Source organism: Ambystoma mexicanum, chromosome 13 (assembly GCF_040938575.1).
Source record: "Ambystoma mexicanum isolate Mex_15411 chromosome 13, UKY_AmexF1_1, whole genome shotgun sequence".
NCBI lineage: Eukaryota > Metazoa > Chordata > Amphibia > Caudata > Ambystomatidae > Ambystoma > Ambystoma mexicanum.
The window spans coordinates 809,531,338-809,547,795 of NC_090938.1; the positions used below are offsets into that span (position 1 = coordinate 809,531,338).

At 53.8% G+C, this 16,458-nt stretch overlaps 1 protein-coding gene across 1 annotated transcript in view; it reads left to right on the forward strand.

Moving 5' to 3' along the window:
- Positions 1-14,400: 14,400 nt before the first annotated feature.
- Positions 14,401-16,458, forward strand: part of LOC138522042 (BOLA class I histocompatibility antigen, alpha chain BL3-7-like) — a 268,613-nt gene continuing 266,555 nt past the window's right edge. The window contains exon 1 of the mRNA XM_069635266.1: positions 14,401-14,531. Within this exon, the coding sequence (XP_069491367.1) occupies positions 14,480-14,531 (52 nt within the window). The 5' untranslated portion in view covers positions 14,401-14,479. The remainder of the gene's footprint in view (positions 14,532-16,458) is intronic.

Genomic DNA, 16,458 nt, shown 5'->3' on the forward strand with positions numbered 1-16,458 from the left:
CCCCTGAGTGGAGTCTCACATCTCCCCTGAGCCCTAAGAGGGCTTGAGATGCCACTGACACTGCTGCAGTCTCACACCTCCCCTGAGTCCTAAGAGGGCTTGAGAAGCCGATGACACTGCTGGAGTCTCACACCTCCCCTGAGTCCTAAGAGGGCTCGAGATGCCGATGACACTGCTGGAGTCGCACACCTCCTCAGAGTTCTAAGAGGGTTTGAGATGCCACTGACAATGCTGGAGTCTCACACCTCCCCTGAGTCCTAAGAGGGCTCGTGATGCTGATGACACTGCTGGAGTCTCACACCTCCCCTGAGTCCTAAAAGGGCTTCAGATGCCGCTGACACTGCTGAAGTCCCGCTGACACCTCCCCTGAGTCCTAAGAGGGCTTCAGATGCCATTGACACTGCTGAAGTCTCACACCTCCTCTGAGTCCTAAGAAGGTTTGGGATGCCGCTGACACTGCTGGACTCTCACACCTCCCATGAGTCCTAAAAGGGCTTGGGATGACGATGACACTGCTGGAGTCTCACACCTCACCTGGGTCCTAAGAGGGCTCGAGATGCCGCTGACACTGCTGGAGTCTCACACCTCCCCTGAGTCCTAAGAGGGCTTGAGAAGCCGATGACATTGCTGGAGTCTCACACCTCCCCTGAGTCCTAAGAGGGCTCGAGATGCCGATGACACTGCTGGAGTCTCACACCTCCTCAGAGTTCTAAGAGGGCTCAAGATGCCACTGACAATGCTGGAGTCTCACACCTCCCCTGAGTCCTAAGAGGGCATGGGATGCCATTGACACTGTTGGAGTCTCACATCTCCCCTGAGTCCTAAGAGGGCCTGCGATGCCAATGATACTGCTGGAGTCTCACACCTCCCCTGAGTCCTAAGAGGGCTTGAGATGCCACTGACACTGCTGGAGTCTCACACCTCCCCTGAGACATAAGAGGGCTTGAGATGCCACTGACACTGCTGGAGTCTCACATCTCCCCTGAGTGGAGTCTCACATCTCCCCTGAGCCCTAAGAGGGCTTGAGATGCCACTGACACTGCTGTAGTCTCACACCTCCCCTGAGTCCTAAGAGGGCTTGAGAAGCCGATGACACTGCTGGAGTCTCACACCTCCCCTGAGTCCTAAGAGGGCTCGAGATGCCGATGACACTGCTGGAGTCACACACTTCCCCAGAGTTCTAAGGGGGCTCGAGATGCCACTGACACTGCTGGAGTCTCACACCTCCCCTGAGTCCTAAGAGGGCATGGGATGCCATTGACACTGTTGGAGTCTCACACCTCCCCTGAGTCCTAAGAAGGCTTGAGATGCCGATGACACTGCTGGAGTCTCACACCTCCCCTGAGTCCTAAGAGGGCTTGAGATGCCACTGACACTGCTGGAGTCTCACACCTCCCCTGAGTCCTAAGAGGGCTCGAGATGCTGATGACACTGCTGGAGTCTCACACCTCCCCTGAGTCCTAACAGGGCTTCAGATGCCGCTGACACTGCTGGAGTCCCGCTGACACCTCCCCTGAGTCCTAAGAGGGCGTGAGATGCCGATGACACTGCTGGAATCTCACACCTCACCTGAGTCCTAAGAGGGCTGGAGATGCCGTTGACACTGCTGGAGTCTCACACCTCCCCTGAGTCCTAAGAGGTTTTGGGATGCCACTGACACTGCTGGAGTTTCACACCTCCCCTGAGACCTAAGAGGGCTTGAGATGCCACTGACACTGCTGGAGTCTCACACCTCCCCTGAGTCCTAAGAGGGCTCGAGATGCCGATGACACTGCTGGAGTCTCACACCTCCCCTGAGTCCTAAGAGGGCACGAGATGCCGATGACACTGCTGGAATCTCACACCTCCCCTAAGTCCTAAGAGGGTTTCAGATGCTGCTGACAGTGCTGGAGTCCCGCTGACACCACCCCTGAGTCCAAAGAGGGCTTGAGATGCCATTGACACTGTTGGAGTCTCACACCTCCCCTGAGTCCTAAGAGGGCTTGAGATGCCATTGACACTACTGGAGTCTCACACCTTCCCTGAGTCCTAAGAGGGTTTGGGATGCCGCGGACACTGCTGTACTCTCACACCTCCCATGAGTCCTAAGAGGGCTTGGGATGCCGATGACGCTGCTGGAGTCTCAGACCTCCCCTGAGTCCTAAGAGGGCTGTAGATGCCGCTGACACTGCTGGAGTCTCACACCTCCGCTGAGTCCTAAGAGGGCTCGAGATGCCGATCACACTTCCCCTGAGTCCTAAGAGGGCTTGAGATGCCACTGACACTGCTGGAGTCTCACACCTCCCCTGAGACATAAGAGGGCTTGAGATGCCACTGACACTGCTGGAGTCTCACATCTCCCCTGAGTGGAGTCTCACATCTCCCCTGAGCCCTAAGAGGGCTTGAGATGCCACTGACACTGCTGCAGTCTCACACCTCCCCTGAGTCCTAAGAGGGCTTGAGAAGCCGATGACACTGCTGGAGTCTCACACCTCCCCTGAGTCCTAAGAGGGCTCGAGATGCCGATGACACTGCTGGAGTCGCACACCTCCTCAGAGTTCTAAGAGGGTTTGAGATGCCACTGACAATGCTGGAGTCTCACACCTCCCCTGAGTCCTAAGAGGGCTCGTGATGCTGATGACACTGCTGGAGTCTCACACCTCCCCTGAGTCCTAAAAGGGCTTCAGATGCCGCTGACACTGCTGAAGTCCCGCTGACACCTCCCCTGAGTCCTAAGAGGGCTTCAGATGCCATTGACACTGCTGAAGTCTCACACCTCCTCTGAGTCCTAAGAAGGTTTGGGATGCCGCTGACACTGCTGGACTCTCACACCTCCCATGAGTCCTAAGAGGGCTTGGGATGACGATGACACTGCTGGAGTCTCACACCTCACCTGGGTCCTAAGAGGGCTCGAGATGCCGATGACACTGCTGGAGTCTCACACCTCCCCTGAGTCCTAAGAGGGCTGGAGATGCCGCTGACACTGCTGGAGTCTCACTCCTCCCCTGAGTCCTAAGAGGGCTTGAGAAGCCAATGACATTGCTGGAGTCTCACACCTCCCCTGAGTCCTAAGAGGGCTCGAGATGCCGATGACACTGCTGGAGTCTCACACCTCCTCAGAGTTCTAAGAGGGCTCAAGATGCCACTGACAATGCTGGAGTCTCACACCTCCCCTGAGTCCTAAGAGGGCATGGGATGCCATTGACACTGTTGGAGTCTCACATCTCCCCTGAGTCCTAAGAGGGCCTGCGATGCCAATGATACTGCTGGAGTCTCACACCTCCCCTGAGTCCTAAGAGGGCTTGAGATGCCACTGACACTGCTGGAGTCTCACACCTCCCCTGAGACATAAGAGGGCTTGAGATGCCACTGACACTGCTGTAGTCTCACACCTCCCCTGAGTCCTAAGAGGGCTTGAGAAGCCGATGACACTGCTGGAGTCTCACTCCTCCCCTGAGTCCTAAGAGGGCTCGAGATGCCGATGACACTGCTGGAGTCACACACTTCCCCAGAGTTCTAAGGGGGCTCGAGATGCCACTGACACTGCTGGAGTCTCACACCTCCCCTGAGTCCTAAGAGGGCATGGGATGCCATTGACACTGTTGGAGTCTCACACCTCCCCTGAGTCCTAAGAAGGCTTGAGATGCCGATGACACTGCTGGAGTCTCACACCTCCCCTGAGTCCTAAGAGGGCTTGAGATGCCACTGACACTGCTGGAGTCTCACACCTCCCCTGAGTCCTAAGAGGGCTCGAGATGCTGATGACACTGCTGGAGTCTCACACCTCCCCTGAGTCCTAACAGGGCTTCAGATGCCGCTGACACTGCTGGAGTCCCGCTGACACCTCCCCTGAGTCCTAAGAGGGCGTGAGATGCCATTGACACTGCTGATGTCTCACACCTCCTCTGAGTCCTAAGAAGGTTTGGGATGCCGCTGACACTGCTGGACTCTCACACCTCCCATGAGTCCTAAGAGGGCTTGGGATGACGAAGACACTGCTGGAGTCTCACACCTCACCTGGGTCCTAAGAGGGCTTGAGATGCCGATGACACTGCTGGAGTCTCACACCTCCCCTGAATCCTAAGAGGGCTGGAGATGCCGCTGACACTGCTGGAGTCTCACACCTCCCCTGAGTCCTAAGAGGTTTTGGGATGCCGCTGACACTGCTGGAGTTTCACACCTCCCCTGAGACCTAAGAGGGTTTGAGATGCCACTGACACTGCTGGAGTCTCACACCTCCCCTGAGTCTTAAGAGGGCTTGGGATGCCGATGACACTGCTGGTGTCTCACACCTCCCCTGAGTCCTAAGAGGGCTTGGGATGCCGATGACACTGCTGGAGTCTCACACCTCACCTGAGTCCTAAAAGGGCTCGGGATGCCGATGACACTGCTGGAGTCTCACACCTCCCCTGAGTCATTAGAGGGCTCGGGATGCCGTTGACACTGCTGGAGTCTCACACCTCCCCTGAGTCCTAAGAGGGCTTGGGATGCCACTGACATTGCTGGAGTCTCACACCTCCCCTGAGTTCTAAGAGGGCTCGGGATGTCGCTGACACTGCTGGAGGCTCACACCTCCCCTGAGTCCTAAGAGGGCTCCGGAAGCCGCTGACACTGCTGGAGTCTCACACCTCCCCTGAGTCCTAAGAGGGCTCGGGATGCCGCTGACACTGCTGGACTCTCACACCTCCCCTGAGTCATTAGAGGGCTCTGGATGCCGCTGACACTGCTGGAGTCTCACACCTCCCCTGAGTCCTAAGAAGGCTCGGGATGCCGATGACACTGCTGGAGGCTCACACCTCCCCTGAGTCCTAAGAGGGCTCGAGATGCCGATGACACTGCTGGAGTCTCACACCTCCCCTGAGTCATTAGATGGCTCGGGATGCCGTTGACACTGCTGGAGTCTCACACCTCCCCTGAGTCCTCAGAGGGCTCGGGATGCCGCTGACACTGCTGGAGTCTCACACCTCCCCTGAGTCCTAAGAGGGCTCAAGATGCCAATGACACTGCTGGAGTCTCACACCTCCCCTGAGTCATTAAAGGGCTCAGGATGCCGTTAACACTGCTGGAGTCTCACATCTCCCCTGAATCCTAAGAGGGCTCGGGATGCCGCTGACACTGCTGGAGTCTCACACCTCCCCTGAGTCCTATGAGGGTTCGGGATGCCGCTGACACTGCTGGAGTCTCACACCTCCCCTGAGTCCTAAGAGGGCTCGGGATGCCGCTGACACTGCTGGAGTCTCACACCTCCCCTGAGTCCTAAGAGGGCTCGGGATGCCGATGACACTGCTGGAGTCTCACGCCTCACCTGAGTCCTAAAAGGGCTCGGGATGCCGATGACACTGCTGGAGTCTCACACCTACCCTGAGTCATTAAAGGGCTCGGGATGCCGTTGACACTGCTGGAGTCTCACACCTCCCCTGAGTCCTAAGAGGGCTCGGGATGCCGCTGACACTGCTGGAGGCTCACACCTCCCCTGAGTCCTAAGAGGGCTCGGGATGCCGATGACACTGCTGGAGTCTCACACCTCCCCTGAGTCCTAAGAGGGTTCGGGATGCCGCTGACACTGCTGGAGTCTCACACCTCCCCTGAATCCTAAGAGGGCTTGGGATGCCGATGACCCTGCTGGAGTCTCACACCTCCCCTGAGTCCTAAGAGGGCTCGGGATGCCGCTGACACTGCTGGAGTCTCACACCTCCCCTGAGTCCTAAGAGGGCTCGGGATGCCGCTGACACTGCTGGAGGCTCACACCTCCCCTGAGTCCTAAGAGGGCTCGGGATGCCGATGACACTGCTGGAGGCTCACACCTCCCCTGAGTCCTAAGAGGGCTCGGGATGCCGCTGACACTGCTGGAGTCTCACACCTCCCCTGAGTCCTAAGAGGGCTCGAGATGCACACCTCCCCTGAGCCCTAAGAGGGCTCGAGATGCCGTTGACTGCTGGAGGCTCACACCCATGTTGCACCCTAAGAGGGCTAGAAAAGTCCAGGGAGGTTGATTCACCAAAATGCCTGGGGCAGCGGAAGTGACATCAAACACTGTATGACATCACAGGAAGTGATGTCATCTGCCCTTTGACACGGGTGGCATCAGTTGCTCTTTAACCTCGGTGACATCACTGGACGTGACATCACCAGAAGTGGCATGTGGGCATAAAATATATAGCCCGTCAGAGTGAAACGCGTAGTTGTTTTGTTCTCTCCTGAGCAACTTGTGCACTGTACCTGTTGAATAAAGGACGTTTGATGGAGATCCTTTTTTAAACGTATCTGGGTGATTTTTTCATTGAGGAGAGTGCTGTCCAGAAAGCGGTATTCCGCTTTCACTTTGTTCTCACTGAAAAAACATTGGTAAAGGGAAGTTATGGTTAAGTTGCACTAGTAAAAAGCTATGAAATTCAATGGAAAAACGTTGTTACGGGGATGTTATGGTTACAGGTAAAACCAAAAAACCCCAGACATTCGCTAGATATGGTAAGCTAGGCAACCATAACTCGCTCTACCACTGTCCACTGCTAAGACTAACACCCATGACATCAAGGATAACATCACAAGTGTCATTGATGACATGACTGATGATATGACATGTCTGGCTCCCTCTTTTTTTTGTTCAGTGACATATCTACACCAGCTGCTCTTCTTCACTGACAGTCAGGAAGTAAACAATCAAAAGGTCCTATATTTGTAGACCTTACCCTTCTGATATGTTCTTAGACTACTTTCCTTATGGTTCAGTCACATCATATGATACATATACATATGGGAGAGGCAAGCATGAAATACAGCAATTGTTTCTGTGCATGAAGATAATCAACATTTTCTGGTAGCACTGCTATTTATTTTGCTTACTTTACTTTCCCTGTATATGCTCATATTTGTATGTGTTGTGGTCTCTTTATGTTTTGTGTATAGCAGTACAATTATGTAGTAAGTGAGGCATTCTTAGCTACTTATGACATGTTTCACAGTACACAACGTCTGAAACGAAAGCATTAATCACTGTAGTATCCAACATGGGAAGATTTTGAATATTGCACCTGTATGATGGATGCTGCAGACAATGGCTACGTTTCTACTTGAGTTTGTTCATGTACTGGAAAGAACTCTGTAATTACATTTATTTACATTTATAAAGCTCACTAGCATCCCAGGGACATCAAGGCGCTCAAAGATGACATCACAAATGTTGATGACATCACATATGACATTTTATTTTGATGGAAAGTCCCTACAAGGGGTTGTGTTTATAATGTTGGTAACAAGATGTCAGGGGTGATCGGGACACTGATCATTATCTACTCTATTAAACACTGTACTCATCTAAACAACATTGTATTGGAGTGTTGTTGATATGGTTTGACATTTATAACGCGCCAATACACACGTATTTCACAGCGCAATGATGCAAGGGAGGGGAAACAGACGAAGGACAAAGACAACGATCTTACTAGGCCTAGTGACATTGAGATCACACAAGTGCAGGGGAAAGGGGCACAAGTGCAGGGGAAAGGGGAGGTGAAAAGTGCCAGGGGACGGGAGGAAGAGCAAGTGCCGGACACAGGATCAAAAAAAGTGCAAGGGTTAAAAGTGCAGACAACAGGTGTCTACTAAGGGCAGGTTAGGGGACTGTAGGGTTGTGTCATAATGTACTCTGGAATGCCAGCTCGCATTGCTGCGTAGTCTGCATTCCAGGTGCGGGTGAAACGGTTGAAGAGGGCTGAGTGGCGGTGTGGCCACGGGGTCTTTCCCAACAGAAATAAAGTCATAGTTCTTCCACTTACCGCCTTTTAGATTACTTCACTGGCGATGAGGAGGAGCACCGGCGTGGGACAGACCCTGCGCAATTCACTGGTGCAGGACTCGGTACACTGGCAGATCTGGCAGTCGCGGCCCAATTTTTGATGCATCCCTCACAGCGGGCAGACGGTTGCAGCCCAGAGGGGAGGCAAGGAAGCCTGCAGAGTGCGTCTGGGCAAGGATTTGGGCCACACCGAAACAGACCTAGTCGGAGAAGTGGGCGCCGATGCGTCACCGCTAGAGGAAAGGACCTAGCGACATCGACGCTTCGGCATCTAGCCCGGGTTGCTGGGCAACGCCTTGTTTAATTCAACGCCGGCTGCATAAAAGGAGCAAAGAAAGGTGAATTGAAGGAATTTGGGAACAGGAAGCAGGCGAATTTGAAGATTTTGCCTTGTCCAGAGGCAAAAGAAGGTACGGTGGAAGCAGTTGGTTAATGAGGAAGAAGTTGTAACAGAAGTCAGCACAGTCTGACTGGTGAAGATTTTCCTGCAAGTCCATCGGGTTGTCTCAGGGGTACAGAAACATTGCAGGCGAGTTCAGAACCAAGGGAAAGTGCTGAGACAGCGCTAGCACATTTTGGTCATTTAAAGGGTACTGCAAGCATACTGTGGTAGCGGAAACACCCTGTGCGTCTGTTAAGCTGTGCGGCCAGGAGCTGTGAGTCGCATATGCACATAATGCGTCTGTGAGCAGGTTGCCCGTTTACAGGGCCGGGGGAGCACAAGGTCAGCATGCAGCACAGCAACGCCAGACCTCCACCAGCATTTCTGAAGTCTCCTGGCGAACCACCAGTTTCATGGCACTTGTGGGTGGATGCTTTCAAGGTATACATGAGAGCAGCTGGAGGGGTGAAGTACAGTGACGATGAAAAGGAGGCGGCACTGCTAAATTGTATTGGGACCCAAGGACTCAGAATTTTCAGGCATTGTCCAGGCGAGGAGGTGTTTGTGCCAGGCAGCAGAGAAGGGGAGAGAGTACTGACCGCATACGAAAAAGCTCTCAAAAAGTTGGAAGGGCGGTTTGGGAAGAGACCCAACGTGCTCCTTGAGTGGTACCATTTCTTCTCCAGGGCACAAGGAGCTAGGGAAGGCATTGACGCTTATGTCACAGCACTGCGGAAGCTTATGGCTACATGCAAGTTCACTGTGTGCAGGAGGAGTAGATCAGGGACCAAACCATGATCAAAACCAGCAATTCCAAAGTCAGGGAAAGACTATAGATAGAAAGGGATCCTCCACTGGACAAGGTGATAGAGATTGCGAGGGCCATAGAAGAGTCACGTGCCAGCGTTCAAGTTGTCACTGAAAAGACGGACAGGCGTAGCCAAGGGGAGTCCGTCCAAGCGATATTGCCACCGTTCAAGAAAGGTATCAGCAAGGTCAAAAAGAAGTTGGAGAAGCTTGAGGGGCAGCCCAGCAGACCAAGTAGAGTGAATTATGGGGGAGGGGTGAGAAATATGGTTGGTCAAGTCACCCCACTGGAGCCAAGGAGTGTCCTGCGTGGGCAGGTGAGTGCAGGTGGTGTAAGACGAGAGGACTTTACGCCAAGTTGTGCAGAGTGAATGTGGGGGAGGGCAATGTGCTAGGAAAAAAAAATGTCAGGATGATAGAACCGGATGGTGTTCTGGGGTGCGCTGGAATGCCGGCAGTGTGACGAGGGAAGGGGTGATATTGCATGTCGGAGGGGAGACCAAAAAGGGACCATGGGACATATAGTGAATGGTGTATGTTTGGAAATGTTAGTAGACTCTGGTTCCCCGTATACCATGATTTCGCCAGAGGTGTACGGGGAGAATTTTTGGGAAGGAGGTGTCTGCTCTCAAACCTCATGACATGAATCCAAGTGCATATGGTCAAGCACCCATAATGGTTTTGGGGTATGAATGGCTGTGAATTGAATTTAAGGGGCGCAGCACAGAGGGCAAATTGCATGTGGCTCATAAAGGTGCAAGAGAGTTGGGGTAGGATGAGCAGGTGGCCCTTGATATTGAGATGTGGCCTGGGAAGAGTGTGCCTGTGCTGAGTGTCAGGGAAGTGTCGGATGACGTTATGTGCAATTAAAGCAGGATGTGGATGGGACTCCATCTTTGTCGTCATTTGACCCAAAAAACAAGACGGTACTTACAGTGGATGCTAGTGATGTCGGGTTAGGAGCGGTTTTGGAGCAGTGGCAGGATGGTGTGTGTAAACCAATTGCATTCACGTCTAGGGCGCTCAGGGATGCAGAGAAGTCGTAAGCGGTCATTGAGAGAGAGGCGTTTGCCGCGATGTGGGCTTTCAAAGCATTTTAGGACTTTTCTGTGGGGTATTCCATATGTTATCACGACAGACCACAAACCATTGGTGTATGTGCTCACGACCAAGGGTGTGGCATTGGTGTCTTCTACGATTGCGAGGTGGATGGTGGACCTGCAGGAGTTTAATTTCAGGGTGGAGTCCCTTCCGGGCATAAGGAATGTGGTAGCTGATTGTTTATCACAGTTTCCTGTGGAGGTGTCGGATGAGCAGGGGGAGTGTGATGTCAGCACCCAGGTGGCGTGCGTTCTTCCCGCGGTGGATAAGGATGAGTGGGAGGAGGAGTCAGCAAAGGATTTTGAATTAGCATGGGTTAGAGAAGGTCTGCGGGAAGGTTGGGAAGGAGTGATGGGTAGGGAGGAAGGTAAGTGGGTACATGCAGGTTTTGAGTGAGTTGCCGGAATGACCATGGGGACTCATGAGAGGGGCGAGGTTGGTGCCTCCCATGAGTGTGAGAACTAGGCTAGTTGAGCTCATGCATGAAGGGCATTTGGGGAGGTCTTTGACCAAAATGAGGTTGCTGGAGGCGTATTGGTGGACGGCTATGGATGAGGAGGTAGAGGTGATAGTGAAGGAGTGTGTGGCCTGCCCCATGAGTGATAAGAGTAGGGTGGTGCGCCCGCAACCAGTGTTTCCTGTGGATGTCCTCAATGAGGTGTGGTCCAAGGTGGCTTTGGACATTATGGGCCCCATGGAGTGCTTGGAGGGAGGTTTGAGATTTGTGGTGATGTTGGTTGATTATACGTCAGAGTGGGTTGAGGCTCTGCTTTTGAATGTGTGACTACTGATAAAGTGATACGTTTCCTTAAGAGGATATTCGATAGGGAAGGTGTGCCCACGAGTATGGTCACAGACAACGGGGTACAATTTGTGTCCCAGCAAATGCAGGATTTCTTGAGTAATTATGGCATCAGACATCATAGGACGGCTTTGTACAATCCGTGTGCCAATGGGTTGGTGGAGAAGATGAATGGCTTTGTGAAGGGATTCAGCTGGCCACAGCCAACGGTTTAGCGTGGCAGGAGGGGGTTTCAGAAGCTTTGACAGCATATCGGCGGGCACCTTTGGTGATGACTGGTAGACCTCTGTTTGAACTGATGAGGGGTAGGAAGGCTGGGTCAAGGTTGAGGACAGCTGCCCTTGGTGGTGGTGTGATTACAGGGGTAAACATATTGAAGGTGTTGCAAAGGGTGCAGGCACATCAGGATCGCGTGAGAGCATGGCAGTGTGGAAAAAGGCCCATTAGGGTCGAAGTAGGTAATAGGATTTGTGTGAAGAACCCCAGGTTTGTCCCTAAAGGGAGGAGTGTATTCACGTCCCTGCATGTGGTGGTGAGGGTAGGGATAGGATATGTGGTGCTTGATGATGCGACAGGGTGGAGCAAGAGAAGGGTTGTCGTGTTAAGTGGTACGGCCACGGCACCATCAATTCACCGTGACCCTGATTTGGAGATTACTTCAGGTTGCAGATACAGGCCCAAGTGCAGGGGTTGCCAGGAGGCAGCGCAGGTGTGCAACTGGGTGGGCAGGGACCTGGGCTCGAATTCAGAGGTTAGGCAGGTGACCAGTGCAGTATCAGACAGGAGATCAGCAGGGTAGCAGAAGAGAGAAGGCAGAAGCAAAGAGTAACTTCTTGAGGTGCTTTGGGAACTGGAGATGGTTTTGCTCAAGTTTCAAAGAGGCAGGGAGGCTGTTCCAGAGGGAGGCGCCAGCCGAAGAAAGAAATCTGCCCCAACTTGTTGCTTGGAGAAGTGACTGACCCTAAAGGAGTTAGAGGTGGAAGAGCTCGAGTTGGAAGATATTTCCTTCGCCACTGGAGTCTTCCCTTCGCCCCTGAAGCACTCCCTTGTGCACCCTCTTAAGAAACCCTCAGCCGACCCCTCCTGCCCGGCTAACTATCGCCGATCTCCATCACTCCTTTCCTGGGCAAACTCTTGGAAAAGCTGACCATCTCCCAGCTTAATTTTCACACTGAATCTGTTGGTTGCCTCCATGACCATCAGTCTGGCTTCAGAGCTGCCAGAAGCATGGAAACTGCTCTCCTGAACATCCGTGAAGACCTGCTCTCCAACCTCGATTCTAATACCCCCTGTGTCCTCATCTTACTTGATCTCTCTTCTGCCTTTGAAACGGTCAACCATACCATCCTGCTCAACCGTCTCCGTGATAACCTGGGTATCACCGATCAGGCCCTGGCCTGGCTGACCTTTTTCCTCTCCGATCGACCCTCCCAGGTCCAACTTGGGTCTTTACTCTCCTCTATCTCTCTCTCTACCTGTGGGGTTCCCCAGGGGTCTAACCTCTCTCCCTGGCTGTTCAATCAATACGTGGCACTTTTGCCCACCGCATTGCCGCTCTATGCCCCAACTTTCAGTGCTATGCGGATGACACTCAGCTCATTTTCTGGCTCCCCTCTGCCACCTCTTCTCCATCTCTCATTTCTGACTGTCTGTCTGCTATCCAGGAGTGGTGTGCCGCTAATGATCTCTGCCTTAATGCCAGTAAGACTGAGATCCTCCTCATCGGCACACCTGCTCCCTGATTTCCTGTCACTCTCTGGCCAGCCTCTCTTGGCCCTCCTCCTTCTCTGACCTGTGAGGCTAAAATCCTCAGGGTCATCTTGGACTCCACACTCACCTTCTCCCCTCACATTTCTGACATCTCTAAGAAGTCACACTACAAACTGCACCTCCTCAGAGGTATTCTTCCTTTCCTCTCCTTCCCCCAGAAGCTCACTGTCTCCAGAGCTCTGGTTCTCTCTAGGCTGGACTACTGCAACAGCCTCTTTCTAAATCTGCCTGTTTCTACTCTCCGCCCTCTGCAACTCATCCAAAACAGGACTGCAAGATTGTCCTTGGCATCAAGCCAGGAATTGTATCCCTCCAGGACTGAAATCTTTGCACTGGCTCCCAGTAGCTGCGAGGATTAAGTTCAAAACCCTCTGCATTGTCCACAAGGCCTTCTGGGGGCTGGGGCTTGAATACCTTCAACTCCCTCTTTGTAAAGATCTTCCTTCTCAAGCCCTTCGCTCCTCTCTCTCCAACTCCCTCATGGTCAGTTGCTTCTTCAAGCAACAAGTTGGTGGTAGATCTCTTTCTTTGCTGGGGCCTCCCTCTGGAACAGCCTCCTTGCCTCTCTGAAACTTCAGGAGAACCATCTCTGGTTCCAGAAGCACCTCAAGACCTTCCTCTTTGCTTCTGCTTTCTCTCTTCCTCTCCCCTGCTGAACTTATGCTTGAAATTGAAACTGCACTGGTTACCTGGCTACCCTCTGATATTGGGCCCAGGTCCCCTCCCCACCAGTTGCACTCCTGCACTGGTTGCCCCCCTGGCAACCCTTGCACTCGGGGTCTGTTTCTGTATCCCTACAGTCCCCTACCAGTACTTGACACTTGATGTCTGCACTTACCCTTGCACTTGCCACCAGCTGGCCTCCCTTATTATTTATTTATATTTGTTTTATGTGTTCTGCTGTGTGGTCCATGTCCTGCACTGCCCCCTCCATTTTCCACTCGCACTTCTCCCCTTCCCTGCACTTGCGCAATCTCAATGTCGCCTGGCCTAGTAAGATTGCTCTGTTTTCCCTCTGTTCCCCCTCCCTTGCCTCGTCGCACACTTGTGTATAGGCGCATTATAAATGCCATATCATATCAATACAAATGAGAAAAGATGGGGGGTTATAGCCTTGAAGGTGGCAATGTGTCACAGCCCTGTGTTATATGTTGTGGTTGGATCTGGTATGAAAGGGAGATGTTATATTGTAAGTCTTGTCTTGCCACTGGCCTGGGTGCTTGCTATTAGAATGTTGATGCATGAATGCAGCTCAGGAGAATGTTGAGTGGATCTGTGTGTGAATGTTCCAAGAGTGGGGGTCTGAGCTGGGATGATAGGATGGCTGGTGGGTTTACTCCTCTGTATGCGGTGTCCATAACTTATCCCTGTGCAATGAACTGATGTAAAGAGTAACTGGATGTTGTACATACGGTACCTAGTACTGTATCCTAAAGCTATACCTGGACCAAGCAGAGGCTGCACAGCAGGTCTGTGTATGAGTGCTGAGCTGAGACACTACAGGAGGGGCTTTACCACACCCCCTACTGCGCTCTGGGGGTTTCCCAATGCCTTTCCCGGAACAGCCCTGTTCTTTCCCCTGGTCCCTATTCCCGGAAGCGCCCCGGAGTTCCTTCCCCTCCCCCCACGTGCCTTGCTGTAAGTCACGCGGCTGCACGGGGTCTGCACTTTCACTTTCACTTTCTGTCCTCTCTGCCCGGAGACTGATGACGCGGTGCTTTGATTGGCGGGTGGCAGCAATGGGGGGCGGGGTGGGGCGGGGTGAAGAGAGGTCGAGGGGGTGTTGCTGGGGGCAGGCAGCACTGGAATAGCCGGACCTGCTGCTGCAGCCGCCTCCCTCACCATGGCCCGGGCTCTGCTCCTCCTGCAGGGGGCGCTCTGGGTGCAGCTGGCCGGTGAGTCATTTACTGGGGGTGGGCGGGACTCCTGCCTGCAGCCCCCTCCCCTCCCCGTGCTTCAGTGGCCCCCGCTGAGCGCCCCCTCCCCCCACCCGAGGACAGCGTTCCGCAAGAGTGCTTAGAGGCCCGCCCGGGGCTGATGAGCGCTGCGCCTGGGGCAGGTTGCAAGGGAGGGGGGAAAACACTTGTGGTAAAGAAATGCGGGTCCCCGCAACTTTGGTGTGGTGCGCAGCGGGGGGCTGGGGGTGCGCATTCATCAACAGAACACCTGCAGAGGTTCTGCTTTGCATCAGAGGCAGAAGTGCACTAAAGCAAATATGAGTGACAAGTATTGTGTAGGTGCAGCCTCTGCCGGCAGCATTGTGTAGGTGCAGCCTGTGCTGGCAGCATTGTGTAGGTGCAGCCTCTGCCGGCAGCATTGTGTAGGTGCAGTCAGCATTGTGTAGGTGCAGCCTCTGCCGGCAGCATTGTGTAGGTGCAGCCAGTATTATGTAGGTGCAGCCAGCATTGTGTAGGTGCAGCCTCTGCCAGCAGCATTGTGTAGGTGCAGCCAGTATTGTGTAGGTGCAGCCAGCATTGTGTAGGTGCAGCCTCTGGCAGCAGCATTGTGTAGGTGCAGCCTCTAGCAGCATTGTGTAGGTGCAGCCATCATTGTGTAGGTGCAGCCTCTGCTGTCAACATTGTGTAGGTGCAGCCTCTGCCGGCAGCATTGTGTAGGTGCAGTCAGCATTGTGTAGGGTGCAGCCTCTGCTGGCAGCATTGTGTAGATGCAGCCTCTGCCGGCAGCATTGTGTAGGGTGCAGCCTCTGCCGGCAGCATTGTGTAGGTGCAGCCTCTGGCAGCATTGTGTAGGTGCAGTCAGCATTGTGTAGGGTGCAGCCTCTGCTGTCAACATTGTGTAGGTGCAGCCTCTGCCGGCAGCATTGGGTAGGTGCAGCCTCTGCTGGCAGCATTGTGTAGGTGCAGCCTCTGCCGGCAGCATTGGGTAGGTGCAGCCTCTGCTGGCAGCATTGTGTAGGTGCAGCCTCTGCCGGCAGCATTGTGTAGGTGCAGTCAGCATTGTGTAGGTGCAGCCTCTGCCGGCAGCATTGTGTAGGTGCAGCCAGTATTATGTAGGTGCAGCCAGCATTGTGTAGGTGCAGCCTCTGCCAGCAGCATTGTGTAGGTGCAGCCAGTATTGTGTAGGTGCAGCCAGCATTGTGTAGGTGCAGCTTCTGCCAGCAGCATTGTGTAGGTGCAGCCTCTAGCAGCATTGTGTAGGTGCAGCCATCATTGTGTAGGTGCAGCCTCTGCTGTCAACATTGTGTAGGTGCAGCCTCTGCCGGCAGCATTGTGTAGGTGCAGTCAGCATTGTGTAGGGTGCAGCCTCTGCTGGCAGCATTGTGTAGATGCAGCCTCTGCCGGCAGCATTGTGTAGGGTGCAGCCTCTGCCGGCAGCATTGTGTAGGTGCAGCCTCTGGCAGCATTGTGTAGGTGCAGTCAGCATTGTGTAGGGTGCAGCCTCTGCTGTCAACATTGTGCAGGTGCAGCCTCTGCCGGCAGCATTGGGTAGGTGCAGCCTCTGCTGGCAGCATTGTGTAGGTGCAGCCTCTGCCGGCAGCATTGGGTAGGTGCAGCCTCTGCTGGCAGCATTGTGTAGGTGCAACCTCTGCCGGCAGCATTGTGTAGGTGCAGCCTCTGCCGGCAGCATTGTGTAGGTGCAGCCAGCATTGTGTAGGTGCAGCCTCTGCCGGCAGCATTGGGTAGGTGCAGCCTCTGCCGGCAGCATTGGGTAAGTGCAGCCAGCATCGTGTAGGTGCAGCCTCTGCCGGCAGCATCGTGTAGGTGCAACCTCTGCCGACAGCACTGTGTAGGTGCACCCATCATTGGGTAGGTGCAGCCTCTGCTGGCAGCATTGTGTAGGTGCAGCCTCTGCCGGCAGCAT